This window comes from Phocoena sinus, chromosome 15 (genome assembly GCF_008692025.1).
Source record: "Phocoena sinus isolate mPhoSin1 chromosome 15, mPhoSin1.pri, whole genome shotgun sequence".
Lineage (NCBI taxonomy): Eukaryota > Metazoa > Chordata > Mammalia > Artiodactyla > Phocoenidae > Phocoena > Phocoena sinus.
The window spans coordinates 42,291,867-42,315,869 of NC_045777.1; the positions used below are offsets into that span (position 1 = coordinate 42,291,867).

At 38.5% G+C, this 24,003-nt stretch overlaps 1 protein-coding gene across 1 annotated transcript in view; it reads left to right on the forward strand.

The window, feature by feature from the left end:
- Window positions 1-24,003, forward strand: part of MACROD2 (mono-ADP ribosylhydrolase 2) — a 2,059,152-nt gene that overhangs the window by 1,924,890 nt on the left and 110,259 nt on the right. The window contains exon 13 of the mRNA XM_032606628.1: window positions 796-864. Within this exon, the coding sequence (XP_032462519.1) occupies window positions 796-864 (69 nt within the window). The remainder of the gene's footprint in view (window positions 1-795; window positions 865-24,003) is intronic.

The following is a 24,003-nucleotide window of genomic DNA, read 5'->3' on the forward strand; positions in this document are numbered from 1 at the left end:
CTTGTTACTGCATGAAAAAAATGTATATATTCCTTTTCCATTTGTCAAGTATTAACCATTCCAAATGATTTTGATAACCTTCCTGTCTTAAATATACTATTTTAGTGTTAGTAAGTTAGTTATTATCCTGGAGCCCAAATGCTAGTGGAGTCACTGGGGTGCTGATAATATTAAGAAGAAAGTCCAGCTCTGACGAGGTTAGTTGCTGCTGTGAGGCCCAGGCACGGACCTCCAAGTTCCTTAGTCGCCACTCTGTGCTTGGCTGACATGAAATCACCAAACGGCTTTTGGTGCTTTCCTACAAATGACCCCTTCTCCTGGACCTCTTCTCTGACAGCCATCAGATGTGCTCCCTACAGCTTGACAGCCTGGCGTAATGGAATAGAAGTGCTGTGCTAAGAAAAACCAAACTTTAAAAACACACACATAAAAGCACTTTGTAGAAACTTGCAAGGATATACTTTCCTTCACAGTCTTTTACTAAGAAAAATAATGTACCATTCTTCTAGAGGTAGGGGAGAAACAAAATGCCAAAGTATAATACTACCAAACAAACAGTCTTCTTCACCAAAAAGATAGTTTGTAGTTCATCAGGCTCTGTCTTAACTGAAGGGGTTTTGTTCCATTAATTGTAGAAGAGAGTTACAAACCCAAGCCCCTTCAAAGACCATTCAGTGTATTAGAGCATGAAACAGGCTCCTGCTTTCTTCGGTAGAGTAGGAGGTGAGGTGGGAAGGGAAGCTCCAACCTGACCGTATTTGGCTCTGAGACAGTGTTTCTCTTTCTGCCTTATAGATGGTGCCAGCGCTGTCACCGTGCCCAGCGCTTCTTCAGAAGAGGCAGCTGAAGTCTGTAAAGATGAAGGTATGAGGCCACTTACTACATCTAAAAATCACAGACTCTTAGAAAACCGTTTGGGTTTTATTTGTATGGGGAAATAAAGCAGTGTGCAAATCTATCCAATTCTCTTTAAGCACCTCTATTTCCAACACAGATATCCAACCCCCTCTGTTTTATTCCATACCTACCATTTTCAGAATTTATATCTCCATTTACATTTGTTCCTCTGTAAAGTAACTGTTCATGAAACAATAGAATGATTGGAGAAATTACGTTTAAAGATGTTTATTTGAAACACCAGAATTAGACTGTTTACAGCTACTTGTCAGGAACGGCTTCATCTGAGAACCGTCTACCAGAGAACTCCATTATCTAGACAGAATAAGAAAGAAGAAATGTTTGAAAGGCATCCTTGAAAATAAATCTTTGGCAAGAACATCATTCCTCACTCTATGGACAGTTACTATGAGAACATGTTGCTGACCCAAGTATCTTTAGAAGAATAAAAAAGTAAAAGAAAAATTTATGTAGGTTCTAGGAGAAAATGTGAGGGAGAAATAGTGGGGACATTCATGTGCAGATAATAGAGTTTTAAAGATATATATTATCTAAAGGAAAATGCAATCATCATTTATTTTCTTTCCCTCCTGATTAACTGTCCACACACACACACACACACACACACACACACACACACACACACACACACAAAAGTAACATTATTTTATATCTGTCATTGATAACTACTAAAAACCCTTCTGGAATGGTAGACGAGATTGTTACATTTGTACAAATGGACATCTGGTAAACCATGTGATACACTTGGAACTTTTAGATAAACACGCTGAATGCATTTCTTCAGTTGGGAGTGATATGAAAATATATCCATACTTAAGACTGATATTAGCTACTCCTGGAATCAATGTTTAGAAAATCAAAGTGGTTTTAAAAATAATAGTCAACTGTTCGCATCATTCATTTCATTTCATGTTGCCTGTAAACAGTTTTTCTAAGTGAGGTGTCCTGTGTAGGAAGGGTAGTTGCTAAGATTGTGAACTCCGGGACCCGATGGTTGAGGCTTAAATCCTGTCTCTACCACTGGAAATGTATGTAATTTTTGACAAGGAATTCAAGTACTTAACAAGGAATTAACAAGTAATGACAAGTAACTAACTCCTTTGTGCTTCACTTTTCTCCTCTGTAGAATGGGAATAGAAACTGTATTTACCTCACAGAATACAATAATACACATCCATTGCTCAAACTGTTTACCTGGTACCTATGCAGACTGGGCTCCCCAGGAAACAGACTGTGATGGAGATTAGGGAGCTGACATTTATTAGGGGGAGCTCTTGGAATCAACACCTGTGAAAGGAAAGGGAAGAATGCAGAACTGGGTAAAGGGAGAAACTGAACTACAAGGCATTCTCAACAGAAGCCACAGATGGTCTGAAGCTGACATGACCATTCTGAGATGTCCAGTTGGGATGAGAAAGTCTGGCTATTAGAACCTCCCATTTGATAAGTCATCTGTCATTGGCTGCCTTGGGAAGGGGTGTGGCCTCGGATGAAGCAACTCTCTTCTGCTGGGGTGATCCTGGAAGCTTGAGAGGGTTGAGGGATGCCTGCAACTGGGAGAGTGAGCTCTTCCTTCCTGAAGGAGGATGCGGGTGGCCCAACACAGCATCCACCATACTGTTGCTTTTGGTGGTCTTTCTCTAGTTCATTGTCACTTTTTTACTGAATCCCTTGGCACCTCGCTTCATACTCCTCAGATATGTGTTCTGACATCCCTGGTTTTAAAATTCTTTGGAATATCTAAAAATGTAAACCATGTTAGATCACCTAGGTTCTCATAATTAACTCTAGGTCATCTTAGAGAGAGAAATAAACCTGAGTGAAAAGGCAAAGAGTGGTGTTTATCCTAAGCAAATAAATTCGGACATCACAATCATTTAGGCTGTGATACAAATTTTTCAGTGTCCTGAAGTGGAATGGCAGAGTTTAGGAAACAGAAGAAATAATCTAGTTTAAGTGCTTCAAACTGAGATTTTTCCTGCAGAGTTGTTTGGTTTGGAGATATCACACCCTTATAGAAACACACTGTGGTGTTTCTTCATGCTTTTAGGATCTCACACCATTAATTGCTCCTGCCAGGATCAATTTCTCGGAACACTTTTAGATGTTTTGTTTTGTTTTCTTACATGAAACTTTTAATGGTGGTAACTCCAACGAGTTCTGTCACATATCACAAATGCAATTTCCTAATAAGACTAAATGTGAAGTTTTTACCAAAATAAATTATTAATATCCATTAACCTCTGGATCTAAGGAAAAGAATCTTGAAATCCACATTAACAAGTGATCCAGTTTCCATTAAAAATAGAATATACAGGTTACGATTTTTGCCTTTTCCTTCTGAAATAGCATGTACAGAAGACCACTATTTTAACGGATTATCACTACAACGCTTAGGCCAAGCATCTATTGCTTACAGAACTGCAAGTGTGGAGATAGATACATAGCTTGATTGATAGATACATAGCTTAGAATGAAAAATAAGTGAACTTGCCATCGAGAGCCTCCGAGATTGAGGTCATGACGAGGTTAAAAGGCATTCATATATGTTGAGAATTCATTTCAAACATTCACCATTATAAGTTTCATGCAGAAATATATCTCCTTGGTGACAGCTGGGCTATTTATGAGCTCTGCAGCTATAAGGCTGCTTATAAAAATGCTTATTACACTCTCCAGTTTAAGTGCAGAATATTTTTGCTGACCAAAGTTCTTCAAGGGGCCCTTGCTCTCTTGTCTTTGTTTCCAGGCTTTGCGCCTGACCCAGCATCTTCTTCTTAAGTCTTGGAATCACGAATATTATGGACTGGCCTTTTTTAATATCTTTCCAATATAATTCCCAAAGATTTTGAGCCTTATTATTTATTTTCAGCTTTGCTTGTTGGTTGGCTGGCTTTATATTTGTTATAATTTGGGCTCCCACAGGAAACTGGTGTCCTCTAGGGTACAAGGACTAAAAACAAAAGAAAAAATGAGCTGGCGAATGTCACTTGGTTTGGGAGATAAGATTTTTAAAAAATTAAAACAGATATGTGAAAGTTGAAGAATTTCAAGAGGAAATGTCTTTGGGGGTGTCTCCTTAGGCCAGCGATTTTGTTCAAATGTTCTAGACGTATTCCCCACTGGGTACCAAGAATGGATGTTTATTGCCCATTTACCCCACATAACAGCTAACAGTGCAAGCTGCTAACAGAAGGAGGTACAGCTGATTGGCTTATGGATCAAGAGCTAGATTGTGAGCTCCAGACGGAGGACACCTGTTCCCAATGACTCATCACAGCCTTCGGGTGGGCAGGAGTTGAGTTGGGTGGAGGAGATGTGAGAAGGAGGAATGCCGATGAATAATTCATCCACACAAGGGGTGCATGCCAGGGATGCAGCAGCCAGGACTGAATAGAGATGAACTCCAAGGTAAAGAAACCTGAGAAAATATCTGTTGGTTGATAGGAGCTCTGAGGTCCTTTATAAAATAGGGCATACACTTATCCCACAATTTGTCCCAGGGATGCAGCAGCCAGGACTGAATAGAAATGAACTCCAAGGTAAAGAAACCTGAGAAAATATCTGTTGGTTGATAGGAGCTCTGAGGTCCTTTATAAAATAGGGCATACACTTATCTATTGAGAGATTTCTTTCTCTACTGGTAAAAATATTCCAATTATTGATTTAATGGTAGTTTACACTTTAAATCCTTAAAAACAAACCCAGGAGTACAAATGTGAAGGCTATTTACGTTAACAAATATAGAGGCAATCAGATGGAGAGGCTATAAACCCAGGAGTAAAATTTGTATTAGGAATATCAAGTATTTTGGTTGAAACTGCTGCAGAGTTATTATTATTTTTTATTATCATCATCATCATTATTTAAGATATAGTCAGTCTGCTTAATTCAAGGAAAACTCTCTGTTCTGTTATCTCAACACTCTTAACAGCTCATCCTCACTCACACCCAAGACCAAGGCACCTTACTGGGGGGGCGGGGAGGGGGGAAGTGCTGTTTAAACACATCCTGATTCTGCTGCCTTATTATTTAATCAGTGCCTAATTTGTATTTAAAGGGCAACTAGACCAAATCATATGCTCATTAATATTAACAGAATCAACTAATGCTCAGGGCATGCACACTTGAGCTAGTATTCCTTTGGAGCTCGGCCTAAGTCATGGCATTGCTGTCTGCTGTTTACAAAGTGGGATGTCACTTGGCAAAGGACACATTAACCCTTAATCTAGTTTCAGGCCTCCTACAGGTCAAAATTTCTGTAGGATAGGGAGAAAGCTCCAGCAAGAGTCAGCCTTGCCAAAGAGGACAGCAAAGAAAGGATGGGGTTATATATGAGGTATCGGATTCAGGAACGTGCAAGAGATGAGCATAAATGCTCCCAACCACGGGTAGCTGTAGGCCTGGGCCAGTGGTGTCGACTCCAGAAGATTCTGTTCTATTCTTTGTCTAAATCGTTGGAGAGAAACAAAACATTGGGCCACCTATGAAATTCCCCTCAGGCTTCCCTAATAGGATTCTTTTTAGTCCTTTCCCTATTCTAGAAATCCATTATCACCCTATAAGCATCCTCCCCGCTACCCACCACCGTGGGACAGAGCTGTCCCCTGTCCTAGATCTTCATCGATGCAGTGTCTGGATACACCGTGACACCCAGGGCTATCACTCTTGGATGGTAAGAGTCTGAAAGGTGGAATGAGAGCCGCTGCCCTCTGGTAGTTCAGTGAAGGGGAAAGAACTAAGATATATGGAGTGTGTGCTCTACTCAGCGCTTTACATTTCTGTACAATCTATTTTTCATTTCACAAAAAGGTAACCTGAGAGTCAGGAAGGAGAGAGAGAAAGGTGTCCGCGGTGGGTGGGGAGAGGAGAACTGTTTTATCAGTGTTGATTCCCGTGGCTAATACTTGCATGATCTTACATAATCCTCAGAAACGATAGTATTTTATTCTATTTTAAAATAACATTTATTTTTCTACTTGTAAGATAATGCATATTTATTGTAAAGTATTTTTAAATGCAGAAAAGTATAAAATGTAAAAGCATATAATGATTTTCCCTTTAAGGTTTAAACTGTAAAAAAAAAACCCAAGAAGTCCTATTTTTTCAGTTAGCAATATACCATGAATATTTTCCCAAGTCTTTAAAAATTTCTCAAAGGCATGCTTTTTATTGGAGGCATAATATTTCACCATATGTTTGTCCCACAATTTACATAACCAGTGTCCTAATGTTAGATTTAGTTATTTACAGTTTTTCTCTCTATTATAAATAATAGAGAAATGCAGTATATACATTTTAGGTAAATCTGGGTGTGTATCTATGATCAGTTCCTCAGGATGAGATCTTGATTTTTCGTTGATTTACTAGGGAAAATATTGAGATATTTTTTATTGCTTACATTTATTATTTTAAAAGTAATGTGTGTTTATTAAATGAAAAAGTAAGCAAAAGAAGAAATGAAAAATATCACTCATAATCTCAACCCCCAGAAATAAGCATATGTAGTATGCTGGTATATAAACTTCCAGACGTTTTCTAAGCTACCACACATATATATATATGAAGGTTTTTTAGGGTATTCTGCAGTGTATACTAGTTTGAAATTGTCTTTTGAATGTAGCAATAGATTGCGAAATTTTTTCCATGTCTTTTGATAGTCTAATGTTATTTAATTGTATATTCCGATAAGCAAAAGACCAAAATTTACTCACCCAATTTCCATTTTGAGTCGTTTCTTTGGTTTCAGTTTTAAATTCTATACTGGCCAGGAACATGCTTTTAACTTTGTAGATGTTCATGATCATTCCTGTAAGAAAACCCAAATAAATTAAAAAATGCATACAAATCTTTTTTTTTTCTACAATGAATAGAGTTTATTCCCTTTTTTGATTCTTTAAATAATATATGTTCACTGTAGGAAATTCAAATAATTAAAGGGCATATAAGGAATAGAATAAAAACACATGTGCATTCACAGCTCCCTGAGATAACTACCATCTGCATTTTGGGGACCATTCCTTCATGCATCACTTTCTGAATATACACACCCACATAAAATTGTATATAAATCCATCATATGATTTTAATGTAATTTCCCTTTTATCTTGTTTGTTCCCTTTTATTTTAGTGTAATTTCCCTTTTATCTTGTTTGTTCCCTTTTATTTTAATGTAATTTCCCTTTTATCTTGTTTGTTTACTTCCCACCTTCCAGTTATTCAGAGAGTAAAACACACTGACTAAGAATCTGGTCTCTGATTTTAACTTCCGGAGTCCAGATTCCAGCTCTCCTCTGACCTGTGTGACCTTGGGCAAATTACTTAGTCTCTGTGCACCTCAGTTTCCTCATATGTGAAATGGGGATGATAATAACACATCCATCACAGGATACTGAACATTAAAACAAGTCAATCCCCTTAAACATGTCAAGGAGTATCTGATACACAGTAAGAGGCACAAAATTTTTAGCCATTGTTAAATGTATGTGTTTATTTTATAAAAACTGTATCATATTCTATGCACTTGTTGTTAACAGACAGAAAAACTTTGTGGCAATCCCTCCAAGTCATTTGTGTAGATCTAATTTATCCATTTTAAAGCTCAAGTGATATTCCATAGCTTGGATGCACTATAATTTATTCAACCATTATACTGTGATGAGCAAGCACTTTCTTCCCACTTTATTGCCATACAAACAATGCTGCAATAGATGTCTTTTTCCCATATATCTTTACAAGCAGTGCTTTTTTTTGCATGGGAAAGATTCCAAAAGTGTGAGTTCTTTGAGGAGTGTGTGTTTTTAACAGATACTGCCAAACTGCTTTCCCAAAAGACTATAACAATTCGTATTTCCATCAGCAATCATTATTTTTGTTATTTCTAATTTTTGCCAGTTCAATGAGTATAAAGTAATAATATCTCATTACTTTCGAAAGCTCAGTATTATTATCCCAATTTTGCAGGTAACTGAGGCTCAGAAAGTTTGAGAAACTTGTCCAGTTATCCAAAAGGTAGAACCGGAATTTGGAAACAAAGTCTGCCTGAACCATGCTTTTTCCATCCTACCATACTGCTTCCCGTCATGCTCTTCCCATCATACTGCTCCCAGCCATGCTCTTTCCATCCCACCAAATCATGCTTCTGGAGCAAGGGATATTCCTTGCCTGAGGGGGCTAGGACACAGTGAGAGGGCAGCATGGGAGAGCTGAGACCCAAGAGAAGCCAGCAGGGCAGTGAGACTGAGGCAGCAGAACAGACCAGCCTACTTGGTCCACATTATAGCCTTGACTCTAACCCATAGTGAAAGTCTTACAAAGAAATGACTACACAGAAACCTCCAACTATATAACCCACCAGATATAAAGCCCAAACCCCTTTCTGTATGGTCTGGTTCCATACTTCCTCATACCCCACGTGTACCCTACTCTGTAGCCCAACTCACATGTTTGTCATCTCCCAAATACTACCGGCCTACAGTGTTCGGCCATCATTCTGCCACATCTGTTTATTCAAGATTCACTTCCAATATCTTACTTTGACATCAGTCTTTTACTTCATTTTTCCCTTCCTCTCTTCCTCCTCCCCTCCCTCCCTTTCTCCCTCCCCTCCGTCTATCAAATTAACTGAACCAACATTTCAAGTACAGGAATTACACTAGATAATGTGGGGTGGTTGGTGGGGGCATGCACATTTTCATCTTTCTTGATTTCTCCCCTCCTTATTACATTTCATCCCATACAATAGTGAACTGTCCTTTCTACTGTTTCTTATAAATTTGTTTTAAAATTATCATATGCCTTGTATCAATATTATATACATGACATATCCAACTCACTAGAATGTAAATATCTTGAAATCAGATACCAAATCTCATTCATTTTCATGTTTCAAGACCAACACAGTGACTTGTGTATAGTAAGTCCTCAGTATTGGATATAGAACCCATCATAAATAATGGGCCACTTATAATTCTCCTAATGTCGTGGCCACTGTCCCAAAATATTTATTACTATTTTTAAGACTCATATTAGATGAAGTTCCGCTTTCAGAATTCTCCTATTTCAGAAGTGAATTTTCCCCAAAATGTTATGCTGTAAAAACACAAATGTAAATTTGAGCCAGAGACTTCCCTATTTGTTCACTTTCAGATTTGGATATTCTTACGCTATAAGAGAACAAAATAAACTTCTTCTAAATGATGGATGTATATAGATTATTTCCAGTGGCTGAGGCTAGTTATTTATGCTTAATTTATGGTAAGGCTTTTTGGATAAGCTTTTCAAATGCTTAGATTAAATATGTTTAAAATCGGATTAAATAGGTGGAAGTAGACAAAAATCATTTATCTACCTTTTAGTATTAAAATTATATTTATCTCCCATTTAGTATAGTTTAAAAATACATATATTTTAATAAACATATAGTTTAACATATAGCAATTGTAAGGCAAGTAGCAGTTGCTGTCCAATCACGTTTTCACATACATATTTTTTTCCTTACAAATTAAGTGTGACTGTAATTACATATTTGTAGCAGTCAATTCAGTTATATGATCTCTTGGGTGTATTTCTAAAGATCTGGTGAGTGAGGCTTGGAAAGAAAATCATCCCAGACTAGGTTATGGAAATCAACTGAGTGGAATAGTAACCCTTGTCCAGCACACAGTAGGATCTAACTGTTGGTCCTAATGGGTCTGAATTAAGACAAGGAGTCCTGTAATCTATTTTCAGATTCACTGGCCTAGTTTTTAAGTTCTTTGGGGCAAGTCATGTCGCCTTTATGAGCCTCAGTTTATTCTGGATTCACATCGCCACTGTGTGGCCAACTTTTTTAGGTTGTGCCTCGGTTTTCTCCTTTGTAAAGTGGGGATAATAATGATATTTATATCACAGGGTCGTGAAAAGTGAAAGTGCTTGTAACAGCTGCTCAAACATAGTAAACTTTCAGCAGGTGTTGACGACATTATTTTTTTACAATTATTGTTGCTAAATATATGTGTTGGCTTTAGAATTTTAACTACTCCAAACAGGACTCCTGTGTCTCATTGAATCGTCACCAAATCTATTGACATGTATAAAGTTAAAGAAGCTCGATCACAGGTGATATTCAAAACATTTAGCAACAGCTGTGGCCCAGTGGCTGCCCGTCAAGGTACATCATGCTCTGGTACCTCATACTGGCAGAGACCAGCTGAATAGTGAAAACAACTGGAGTAAACGATACAGACAAGCAGGAGTACTTCAGAACTCGCTGTCTGGCCCCCATTCACCAAGGGTTTGATAGCTGCGTAGCCTGGCTTGAATACCATACATAGACTTTCCTTTTGTTCCTTCTATAGCTCCTTCTACCTGCTTTGAATTTTATTCTCTTATAGAAAAGACCTAGAATGGAAGGTCCATATATCCATATTTTAGGATGCTTTTGTCAGCGTGGCCTACCTAATAAGAGTAATCATACATCTTTAAAGCAAGCGCACTTTTGAGAGTGATGAGGGTGCTATTAATACTTATACCAGGGCAAGCAATCACACTGGGACCAGGGATAACAAGATGGGTACTCACCCCACCAAAAATACACGAAGTCTTTTCAGTCTACAAATCAAAATCATAATATCACTCACACATATTCAAGAATGTTTGTTGAACTTTGACTCCTAAAAATGTACTATTCTTAGAGTATAATTTTTTTCTATCTTGTTAATTAGTATAAAAAATAATGTTTGGAATAACTCTTTAAGATAGTCCCATAAAAGGTGTATTCCTAGCCAATCTGGATAAATCCAGAGCATCTGCTAAGAGCAGTCTAATTTTCTTTGATTTTTATTTGTTATTTAAGTATAGTTGATTTACAATGTTGTATTAATTTCTGCTGTACAGCAAAGTGATTCAGTTATACATATACATACATTCCTTTTTATATTCTTCTCTATTATGGTTTATCACAGGATATTGAATATAGTTCCCTGTGCTATATAGTAGGACCTTGTTGTGTATCCGTTCTCTATATACTAGTTTGCATCTGCTCTTGGCAACTGCAAGTCTGTTCTCTGTGTCTGTGAGTCTGTTTCTGTTCTGTAGATAAGTTCATTTGTGTCATATTTTAGATTCCACACATTAAATGATATCATATGGTATTTGTCTTTCTCTGACTTACTTCACTTAATATGATAATCTCTAAGTCTATCCATGTTGCTATAAATGGCATTATTTCATTATTATGGCTGAGTAGTATTCCATTGTGTGTGTATATATATATACCACATCTTCTTTATCTATTCATCTGTTGATGGACATTTAGGTTGTTTCCATGTCTTAGTTATTGTGAATAGTGCTGCTATGAACATAGGGGTGCATGTATCTTTTTAAATTACAGTTTTGTCTGGATATATGTCAGGAGTGGGATTGCTGGATTTGAGTGTTTAGTTTTAGTGTTTTGAGGAACTTCCATACTGTTTTCCATAGTGGCTGCACCAGCTTACATTCCCACCAACAGTGTAAGAGGGTTCCCTCTTCTCCGCACCCTCTCCAGCATTTGTGGTTGTAGACTTTCTAATGATGGCTGTTCTGACTGATGTGAGGTGGTGCTTTATTGTAATTTTGATTAAACCAGCCTAATTTCCTGTGAAATGACTTTCAGATTAACCCAGTGATTCTCAGACTTTAGTGTGCATTGAAATCAAATATACATTAATATTTGAGTTAAGGGCTTCCCTGGTTGCGCAGTGGTTGAGAGTCTGCCTGCCTTTGCAGGGGACACAGTTTCGTGCCCTGGTCCAGGAAGATCCGACATGCCACGGAGCGACTGGGCCCGTGAGCCATGGCCGCTGAGCTTGCGCGTCCGGAATCTGTGCTCCGCAATGGGAGAGGCCACAACAGTGAGAGGCCCACGTACCAAAAAAAAAAAAAAAAAAAAAAAAAATTTGAGTTAAGAGCTGAATACTCTAAAGGCATTTTAAAGGATTTCCAGTATTAATTTTGAAGATACGTACTTTTGCCACTGCTTAAGATCTGACTTCTCTGAAAAACAGACCATGACAGTGGTTCATGTAGGATGGCACAAGGTCATATTTGGACTGGGCAGAGACACTGGAGAAAGGCAGTGTAAAAGAATTCACTTCAGATCCATAACATGGTGGGGCTCTTGCTCAGATATTCCCATGTTTAAAGTTGTATAGCATCCATTAGGATGTTAATAAGTGTAAATGAATGATAAAAGAATTCAGCAGTCAAAACATTTTAGAAACTACAGGTCTAGACAGGTAGTTTCCACATTGCAGGACTTTTCAGAGCCTTCAACATGCTGACGTGCATTAAGGAGTTCAGGGGAGATTGAAGCATGTGGCATTTCCGATTTTAATTGACCAAATCTTATTTTAAAAAATTGATTTGTTTGTCATTTTTTTCATATATAAAACATTTTTAATCCAACAAATTATAGTTTGGGAAACAATCTCACATCCTATCCAGAAGAATTAAAAAATATAGTTTAAAGTTCTGTTTTCGATAAATCATAATCACTGTTATAATAAAAATAAGCAATAGTAAAATAACTTTTAAAAAATGGAGACTGAGTTTCTTAAATCCATTGTGGCACAGTGTTTTTGAGGGAATATTCTCCCAAGTTTCAGAAAATGATGTAGCCTCTCAGTTTTTGACACTACGTTTCCATGAGCAAAAATGTGTATCCTGCCTCATTCTTAATGATGTTTGTTGTCATCTGTTCTTCCCACCACTGTTCCCAGGGTGGGTATATTTATTGTGAGAGACAGAGAATGTTTCAGAACTGCAGCATTCCTTAACAAAAAGAAAAGAATGATTGGCTAGCTAGTGGCAAAGACAAACATTTTTTTAATCAAGTACAAAGACAAGGTTTCCTAACAAACATTGATAGCATTTAATGGAAAGTTTTCTATTTCGTTTAGAAATTAGCCTTCTTTCTCAGGCCAAAAGGACAGTAACCCTCACATATACACGTGTGCGTACACAAAACAACACACACACTTACATTTGGAATCTAAAAAAAGGGTATAAATGAACTTATCTACAAAACAGAAATAGAGTTACAGATGTAGAAAACAAACTTATGGTTACCAGGGTGTAAGGGGGGAGGGAAAAACTGGAAGATTGGGGTTTTAGACACTGTTTTAGACCCAACATGAATCTGCAAGACAAGATTTCTCCCAGCTTGATCTTTGAGTTATGATGTTTTTGTGATACTGGGAGACTCATAAAGATCTAAGTCATTCAAAAGACATGTTTTTCAAAAGCCATTAAACTGTTACAGTTTACCTAAACCATCCATAAATGCTGTCTGTGCCAACCACGTTCTGAAGCAGAGTCATTACTAAATATTCACTCAGTAACTCTATCCTAACCATGTAATGTGACAAACATTTCTGTTGACCGTTAAGACCTTGAGACTACTCCAAGCACCAGGCACTGAACTTCTCTGAATCTTTCTTTTCAGTTTTAGGAAAATAAGCAACCATCTTTTCTCATCGTACAGTTTTCTGCTTTCTGCTTGTCGGAGCTTCCTTCCAACTGGAAGTCCTGGTGTAGACTCATCCAGAGAACTTGGATCTGCAGCTACGTATTTATTACCTAACACGGGTTTGCCAGGATCAGCAGGAGGAGCTCAGGTTACCCTTCCACACATACGCCCTCCTCTTCCTGACAACCTTCTTTGTCCAAGGTCAAAGCCCCTCCCAAACTCTTCCCACGAGCTTCCCCCAAGGTTGAGCTAACAGAGCACATCAGATTCTGCTCCCACTTCACTCCCAGAAAGAGTGTCTCCTGAGTTTACGAGCATCAGTTCTTCCATCTCCACTCATCCTTTCTCCTCCTCCTACTTAACTGTTCTCCTCTCTGAACCATGCTTCTTACCCAACAGTCTGCCTTTTTCATCAAGTATAAAGAAACCAGGAACTCACTATGCTTCACACGGTGACCATATGCCCTGAAATTTTTTTATTGAAGTATAGTTGTGTACAATGTTGTGTTAGTTTCAGGTGTACAGCAAAGTGAATCTGTTATACATATACATATATCCATTCTTTTATAGATCCTTTTCCCACATAGGCCATTACAGAGTACTGAGTAGAGTTCCCTGTGCTATACAGCATGGCTTTATTAGTTATCTATTTTTTATATAGTACTGTGTTTATGTCAATCCCAATCTTCCAGTTTATCCCTCCCCCCATTACCCCCTGGTAACCATACGTTTGTTTTCTACATCTGTAACTCTGTTTCTGTTTTGCAGATAAGTTCATTTATACCCTCTTTTTAGATTCCAAATGTAAGTGATGTCGTACGGTATTTGTCTTTTTCTGTCTGACTTACTTCATTCAGTATGACAATCTCTAGGTCCATCCATGTTGCTGCAAATGGCATTATTTTGTTCTTTTTTATGGCTGAGTAGTATTCCATTGTATCTATGTACCACATCTTCTTTATCCATCCCTCTGTTGAGGGACACTTAGGTTGCTTCCACGTCCTGGCTATTGTAAATAATGCTGCAGTGAACATTGGGGTGCATTGCCCTGAATTTTTAAGTACAATTCTGACTGCAAAGATTCTTTCTTCTTATCAGATCACATAATATGATTTCTGGAAGGAAAAAAAATAAAAGAGAAAAATACCTTCCTCCTGGGCATGGACTATCACCTCCTGGGAACCTAGGTTTGAGTGCTGTTGTCACAAGTATTTTACTAGTTTTTCAGGAGGAAAAAAAAATGGAGGTGAGATTAAAAAATAAATATCTAAAAATATCTTTGCTGTCATGTTATGTCATCTTTGCTCATTTCTTCCTTTGAAAATCCTTTCAGTGGTCATGAAGAAATTGTGTCCAAAGAGCTTTGTGCACTGATCCTAATTGGTTGGGTTTTAATAATAATGACAATCGAAAAGGTTTTATAGTACCCAAGTACCATCTCACTTAATTCTTTCAATGACTATTTGAGATGGAATATGAATTAGGGAATGCTAGCTGCTGTAACAAAAATGTCAAATTGACCCAAGAGAAATTTATTTTCTCATTTATATAAAATCCACAGTGAGAGGTCATGTTCCCTACAGTCTTTCAGGGACTCAAGGTGATGGAGGCATGTGAATTTCAGCTTGTGGTCCCTAAGGCTGCCTTGAGTCTTGACAGCAGATAGGAAGAAGAGAGAGAAAGGGTTGCACAGAAGGTTTTTACGACCAGGCCTAAAAGTGACACACACCACTTCTGCCCACTTTCCATTAGCCAGAACTCAGTTGCATGGTACCACCTGACTGCAAGAGAGGTCTCCTTAGTCCTGCAAGTTACTCCTTCTTGTGGCTAGGATAAAGGAAGCAGATTTGTTGAATAGCAATCCTGTATTTTCCAAAGAGGGGTGGCATTATTATTATCACTATTTTTTCCCTGTTTTTACGAATGAAGCGACCAAGATTCAGGTTGGATAACTTGCCTTGGACTACACAAGTATTGAGGGCTAAAGAATAGACTTGAGCTTGAGACTTTTTGAAAAAACAAAAATCACCCATTTCTGTGTTTTTCTCCTCCTTATGCCATGAATCTTCTCTGTATTAAGAAACACACACTATTAAGTCTTTATGGGATGTCAGCTAATGCCATGAAAATGAGTGGTAAATACTTGATCTTTTCACACTTCTCTTTTGAAGGACAAGTCTATGTTTCAAGTTGCCTGCTGTTTTTTAAAATCAATAATGACTAGAACTAAATGATAATATGTTTAGATTTTTGCCTGCTGTGTTTTATAGCAGACTCTATAATTTTAAAATGTTTTAATTCTTCATATCATTCCTTATTTCAGATTCATATTTGAAGTGGTTCCCTCAAAAATGACATGAACAGCAGGGTCTCTACATAAGCTAATAAATGGGAATGTGTCACAATAGGGGCTCAAACAGAGCTCTGATTCACGAATCTGCTTACAGGTTTTCCTAGTGGCAGATATCTTATTATATTTGGTCTAGAGTTTCACACACTCATGTGTTATATAGATAGCTGGTTTTAATGAGTCCAAGGTCAAGGGTTTATATTTGGACCCTATATGAATCGGCTAACCTTATATAGGTCAAAGTTCATGGTCATATTAATATATCATACTTGAATGTGATCTCATTCTGTAAGTCAAGTAAAAGGTCCTAAGGCCGACTGACATTCCCAAGCAAAGCAAAATGAGCATATTCAGCCCACTGCTTCTTGAATTCCTCTAATACTTTAATCTTTCCCTCAAAGTAAAATGAAAACATGTAACTACAACATGTAAGACGTACCATCACAGACTGTACCTGCCCCTCCATTCTTATCTCACAGAACCCTCTTTCCCCTCACTATGCCTCCATCTCATCATAGCCTTTTCTGGCCATCTTTTTAGGTAGGGCCTCTCCTCCACTAAACGTCCATCCCAGCCCCCTGTTCATTTCTCCATAACACTTACAACTATCTGTAACCATGTAAACCTCGCTTTTCTTTTGCATACTTACCTTTTGCCCATCCCTCCACTATAACTTAATTTTCATTGGGGGAAGGATAGCATATGTGTTGTCCATCATTTTATCTTCTGGTGATTCGTACAAAGTCTGGCCTTCAGAAAATACCAATTAAAATGTATTTTGATTTAAAAATCTAAAAGCACCAATTAAAATGGTGTTAAGGCCATCAACAAATATTGACTGGATTTTAACTCTTTGCAAGACCTTCTGCAAGAGGAAGAAGAAAATATTGCTGTTGACCTTCAAGGAATTTACAGTCGAGATGGAAAAATGAGATATCCAGGCATGTGTTACATAGCTAAAATCAGCAACAACAATACTAATTGCAGCTAATATTTATTTAATCCTTATTATACATTAGATTCTGTTCTAAAAATTTTACATGTTTTCATTCATTCCACTCTCATCTATGAGACAAATGCAGTTATCACCCCAGTTTACAGACAAGGAAAGTGAAGCACAGAGCAATAAGGACATGGTCAGAGGCCACTTAACTAGGATGTGACACAGCTAACAAACCAGGCAGAGTGACAAGTACAAAGGAAAGATTTCACAGGAACATGTCAAAGGAGCTTGGGGGCAAGGAGCATCTCTGGCATGGGGTTATCTGTGAAGTGTGGGTAGAGAATAGGAGATTTGAGCTGGGATCTGAAAGATGCACAGATGTCGTAGATGGAAAGAAGCTATTCTAGTTGGGTAGAGGAGTAACCATGAAAGGTTGGAAGTAGGACATCAAAAAACCTATTTTTGGTTCGATGAACAGACTCACTTGGCCCCAATGATGGATCCATTCATCTACTTATTAATTAGTTACTAAGGTATAGCCCTGATGATAAAGAACTCTGAATGCCAAGATAAGAAATTTGGGTCAAATCAACATAAAGCAGAAATTTTCAAACATTGGATATTGTTTGGGTATAAATAGTTTTTTAGTGCGGTAGTTGTTACAAATTTATCATTCTCTTTCTTCCTCTAATTCCTTCTCAGAGCATCCTCTCTGATTATACCTAATTAGACTCTTCTTTTTCCCCGGCCATGCCTATTAGCATTTGTAGATGCTTCTCTATATGCCAAATTAGATTTTCTAGTTTCTGATGGACCATCCTTTGGCAAGCTGCAGTTTCCCACCTTCACAACTTTGGCCTTCAAATAAACATGTCTTTAATTATTTGTGTAAGTCAGGCTAATACAAAATTCTCTAGAACAGCACTGTCTGATAGAAATAAATGAGAGCCACATATGTAACTTTAAATTTTCTAATAGCCACATTAAGGAAGAGAAGGGTGAAAACAGTTTTAATAATATATTTAACCAGTACATCCAAAATATAATTTCAACATATAGTCAATAGTAAAATATTGATGAAGTATTGTATACTCTTTTTTAGAAACTTATCAGTATAGTTCTTTACTACAAACAGAACTGATATTCTGCTACTCACCCTAGTACCACTGCAGGAATGTTTAAAATACTGAAATACTTACATGGTGTTTGGCAAACAGTGACTTAACTCCCCTCCTTGCAAGTAACTCCCACCACCCCGGCACACCAGGGGTCTCCATGACCTTGCCCCAGGGCTGTAGGCATGTCCATCCTGATCAGAGACACCAATGCCAATTGTTAAGGGAATCTGGGGTGATATTCAAAACCCTTATCACTACTTTATCCATCCTATCCAAACACTGACTACTTGATATGGTTTAAGAATCAATGACAATTAACCCCAGAGAATTGGGATAGGGAAAGGGAACCTTGCATTTAGGGAAGATTCCATTTCCAAATCCATTTTGAGACTTTGTTCTGATGGGCAACAAGGGTACCAACTTGAATAGCTCACATTCAGAAGTCAAATAAATCATCCAAACAGCAGAAAGGCATATGTCAGTGTTAAGGACAGAATGTTTGTGTCCCCTCAAACACAAACAAATTTCATATGTTAATGCTGCTAGCTGATGTGATGGTGTTTGGAGATGGGCTCTTTGGGAGGTAATTGGGGTTATATTAGGTCATGAGGGTGGGGTCCCTTCATGATGGGATTAGCGGCCTTATTAAGAAAAGGAAGAGAGAAAGATCTCAAACTCTGTCTCTCTGCATACACACTGAGAAAAGGCCATGTGAGGACACAGCAAGAAGGCTTCTTTCTGCAAGCCAGGAGGAGGGTCCCACCAGAAACCGAATCAGACAATACCTTAATCCTGGACTGCTCACCTCCAGAGCTTTGAGAAAATAAATTTCTGTTGTTGAAGTCATTTAGTCTATGGTATTTTGTTATGGCAGCCCTAGCAGACTAATATAGTCAGTCATTGCATGAGGAAAATCTATTATAATGATTTCTAGAACTCATACTTAAACCTAGTCTAAAATATTTCAGTAGTAGATTAAGATAAAATCTTCCTGGAAATAGAAAATACCATTTTTACATTAATCCATAGTATATTTACCAAGGTTCTCATAAAACATCTTACAGTATTTTGTTCTAACACATTTTTCTCAGTTTATGAGGCAAAACATTGCCTTCATCATACAAATGCCTCTATACACCCCATTTCCTATAATACCAGATGTTGCCTGATTTTTCTCCCCACCAGGGTCAGTTATAAAAATGAAATTTACTGAACTTGTTTTGTTCTTCAAGACCAGGCTGTTCCCCTCTTTAACTTTCTCTAAGTTTCTTGGTCCAGTATCTTTCTTTCTTTTTTTTTTTTATTAAACATCTTTATTGGAGTATAATTTGCTTTACAACGGTGTGTTAGTTTCTGCTTTATAACACAGTGAATCAGTTACACATATACATATGTACCCATATGTCTTCCCTCTTGCATCTCCCTCCCTCCCACCCTCCCTATCCCACCCCTCTAGGTGGTCACAAAGCACTGAGTGCTATGCGGCTGCTTCCCACTAGCTAGCTATTTTATGTTTGGTAGTGTATATATGTCCATGCCACTCTCTCAGTTTGTCCCAGCTTACCCTTCCCCCTCCCCGTATCCTCAGGTCCGTCCTCTAGTAGGTCTGTGTCTTTATTCCTGTCTTGCCCCTAGGTTCTTCATGACCTTTTTTTTATTTTATTTTTTTAGCTTCCAAATATATGTGTCAGTATATGGTATTTGTTTTTCTCTTTCTGACTTACTTCACTCTGTATGACAGACTCTATGTCCATCCACCTCACTACAAATAACTCAATTTCGTTTCTTTTTATGGCTGAGTAATATTCCATCGTATATATGTGCCACATCTTCTTTATCCATTCATCTGGTGATGGACACTTAGGTTGCTTCCATGTCCTGGCTATTGTAAATAGAGCTGCGATGAACATTTCGGTACATGACTCTTTTTGAATTATGGTTTTCTCAGGGTATATACCCAGTAGTGGGATTGCTGGGTCGTATGGTAGTTCTATTTGTAGTTTTTTAAAGGACCTCCATACTGTTCTCCATAGTGGCTGTACCAATTTACATTCCCATCAACAGTGCAAGAGGGTTCCCTTTTGTCCACACCCTCTCCAGCATTCATTGTTTCTAGATTTTTTGATCATGGCCATTCTGACTGGTGTGAGATGATATCTCATTGTAGTTTTGATTTGCATTTCTCTAAGGATTAATGATGTTGAGCATTCTTTCATGTGTTTTGATTTGCATTTCTCTAAGGATTAATGATATTGACCATTCTTTCATGTGTTTGTTGGCAATCTCTATATATTCTTTGGAGAAATGTCTATTTAGGTCTTCTGCCCATTTTTGGATTGGGTTGTTTGTTTTTTTGATATTGAGCTGAATGAGCTGCTTGTAAACCTTGGAGATTAATCCTTTGTCAGTTGCTTCATTTGCAAGTATTTTCTCCCATTCTGAGGGTTGTCTTTTCGTGTTGTTTATGGTTTCTTTGCTGTGCAAAAGCTTTTAGGTTTCATTACATCCCATTTGTTTATTTTTGTTTTTATTTCCATTTCTCTAAGAGGTGGGTCAAAAAGGATCTTGCTGTGATATATGTCATAGAGTGTTCTGCCTATGTTTTCCTCTAAGACTTTGATAGTGTCTGGCCTTACATTTAGGTCTTTAATCCATTCTGAGTCCATTTTTGTGTATGGTGTTAGGGAGTGTTCTAATTTCATTCCTTTACATGTAGCTGTCCAGCCTTCCCAGCACCACCCATTGAAGAGGCTGTCTTTTCTCCGCTGTATATTCTTGCCTCCTTTACCAAAGATAAGGTGTTGGTCCAGTATCTTTCAATCTGTATACAAGGCTCATGAGGATGCTATACATTGGAAATGACTAGAAAGGTGAATGTTTTAAAAAATAAATCTAAAAGAGTGCCATACTTCTTAATAAAGCACTTTTGAAATGTTTAAAGTATATACACACCAAAATTAGAAAATGAACTCGCAATGTCCAGAATGTGAGTCAGACTCTTACCTTGGTCGGTCAGGAAGTCAGAGAGTGAGGAAAACATTTCATGAGCCTCAAGAACTGGGTCATTCGAGAGGCAATAGCCTCTCCACCAATTCTTCTAGAAACTCAACAGTCATGCACTAGGGAGCATCCCAGACTTTACCTTCTTCTCCTCTTTCTGCTCTCCTAATGTTGCCAAGTAACTCTTAATGCTTCTTCTACCCCATCCATGGCTTCTGTTTCCTCCCTTCTCCTTGAGTGAATCTCTGCCTTTAAGCCACTCTGTGCTTTGAAACTTTCTTTGTATGTTTTACTACCAAACACTCCAAGTCAAAGGAGCTGGTGGATTCCTTTCATCATCGTTCTAATATGAGTTCTCTCCTGGTAGGTGGAGGTCTCATGACAGGTTACCTTAAATTAATGTCTATTGGCCACCCTACAGGTGACTGATCTGTCACCTCACCAGTCACCTATGGTCCAGCGCTCAGGATTAGATGGTACAAAACACGGCAACCTCTTTTACCAACTTTCCCTAGTTAGGTGGCAGACACGTGCCTCAACATACCCTAATGAAAGACGTCATGGCATAAGAGAGCTGTAAATCGGGAGAATAGGGGGAACATTCACATTTTTGCTACTAAGTCGTGAAAAAACAGGTTACTGACTGTCTTGGCTGTCTTAATTTGGGTTCTCCAAAAGCAAATTCTGAGACAAGGATGTGGGTACAAATGGTTTATTTGGGAGGTGGTCCCAGGAAGCATAGGTGAGGCTTGGGGAAGTACAGCAGGGTTGGGAGGACAGCCAATAGGGGGTACGTTAATGAACAGCTTACTGTTGGGGGAAACTGGGGCTCCATTCCTCTGAGAGCTGTATAGTGAACAGAATCGTCTCCCTGAGGGGTGGGCAAACTGGACTCTTACCTCCTGCATCCTTTGGGTGTCTGGAGTTGGGCATTAACTCCTGGGTGCTTCTGGCCCACCTGGGTCAAGCATGCCCTCAGTCAGTGTCTCAGAAAGCAGCTCATCTCCTGGAACCATTTGCTGCAATCTCAGGGGTAGTTCAATGAGATAAGGGATGGGGGCATGCCTGGCTGCTGTAAGGCTTAGCTGACCTGGGTTGTTTCTATTCCAGCTACTCTAAGAGATCAATCCTCTCTAAATGTTAGAGTTGAGTATGGGCTGAGAAGAAGTAAGAGAAAGAAGAGTGGAGTGAATCCAGCCTTGGGACACCCAATACAACAAAAGCATAGGGTTGTTTAGAATGGCTGAAGTTTGGATTCAGTTTGAATGTCCAATAATGGATGCAATAGTAAAATAACTTGAGGTAGATCCACGTACTGAATCATTCTTCAGCCATCCAAATTATAGAATTATATTCAGTAGCATGTGGGAAAGTTGAAGAAAAAAAAAAAAACAGAAAAAAGTAAACACATCCATTTTCATTTGAATGGGTTTTTGGATCTTTCTGGATGTGAGGAACAAAGAGATGCTAAGGAGAAGTCATCTAGGTCTTTGAAACTCACGTAAAATAAGTAACTCCCACAAAGGGTCCAGGTGCTTATCTTAGTCTCCAAACATGTCCCTTTCCATCACTTTGGAAAAGAGACTTAAGTTGTATTCTGACAGGGTGGGTTACGACTGGGTCCTTGAGGACTGTAGGAATCCCTGGATCTTAGCCAGTATGTCCAAGCACCTGGCTGAAAACAGCCTGAGCCCAGAAGTTGAAGCAGCTATGAATCTGGAGATAGATTCTGCCTATTGCCTCAACTTCTCAATGAAATAAAATAATTGAGAAGTAGCGGCCAGCTGTTTGGCTCTGACCCTGCTCCAAGTAAGGGTCAAAAAAATCCTTCCTCCCTTCTCCTAAGGGGACAGTCCTCTCAGTAGTAGTTATCAGATCAAATTAAACCAAAGTGTAAATAAAATACTTGTCTTCTCCCTGATTTATAGATGAACATTTTAATAGAATTTCAAGTCGGTTTGTATTTAGAACCATAGCTACTTTTCATGCCTATGGCCTGGTCAGATTTTTTTCTAATGATTTCAAGAGAGCCTGCGGTGCAAGGCTCAGCAAGGGGGAGGGAGGCGAGAACAGAAAGGCATCAGAGAATGGAGGTCAAGGAGAGCAGGTCACAGACAACCCAACAAGAGCAGATTTGCCTTTGTTTACATCGCCAAAGGGGAAAAATTAACTTGATGGAAGGGGTAATTAAGCATTTCTTTTTCCATCATGGTCCAGCCCGGCTTCATACCCAACTGTTGCGTTTTGCATTGTGATGATTCTTCGTGGAGTTGCAGAGTTAAAGGCGGCCAGTGTGTCACTGATGTCACACAGCAACACTTCCCCCACTATTAACCTTTATTTTATAAATAGACAGTAAAAATCTCAGTGCAAGAACTGTCCAACACATGTAGGCAGATTTACAGAGAAGTGCTGTCGGGAAGGAAGAGATCATTTGAACAAGTCAGCAGATTAGAGTTATAAAGTGTATAAAAGGGATTATCTGCCTTGACACCCTCAGGTCCTAGATGCTGAAACTGCGAGCATGTAAAGTGAATGGATTTTCCTAGTTATGAAGCTTGTCGGTGTAAACCTAGAATCACACCTCCAACCTAGTGCCCATCCACTCATGATTGATTCTCTTATTTGCTTATATTTTCAAAACCAACCTGCAGAAGAATACCACCTCCAGTGTTGGAATAAGCTGGTTTACCCAGGTATACTGTTCAGAATTTGGAATATGTTTTCTTATAGAAACAGTTAGTATACGTGATGGTAATTCTCGCAGGCATGTCTCAAAGACACTTAGCACACAGATTCCACAGCTCTGGGAATGATTCTCTGCCTTTTAATGGGGGTTAATGAGAGCATAGTGGAGGCAAATGACCAACCATAGTTCTGTTCCCACTGCTCAGGGCCATGCCCTGTCCTGTGGACCCAGTTCCTTTTCAGGTAAACATAGTTCAGCCTGTGTATCCAGCATCACGGGGACCAAGCACAGTTCTGAGCTTTGCCATCTGTATCCTCTGGGAATGTATTGCAGGATATATTTTCCCTTTATGTATGGGGGCATCACTGCAAAGCTTCAAGGAGACCCTAATCGGCTGTAGAGACTCTAGTTTATAGTGAATTATCACACTGTTCGGCTGGAAGAAAAATTACTTTATTCTAATTGCTTCACACATTAAACCAGCTAAATGAACAG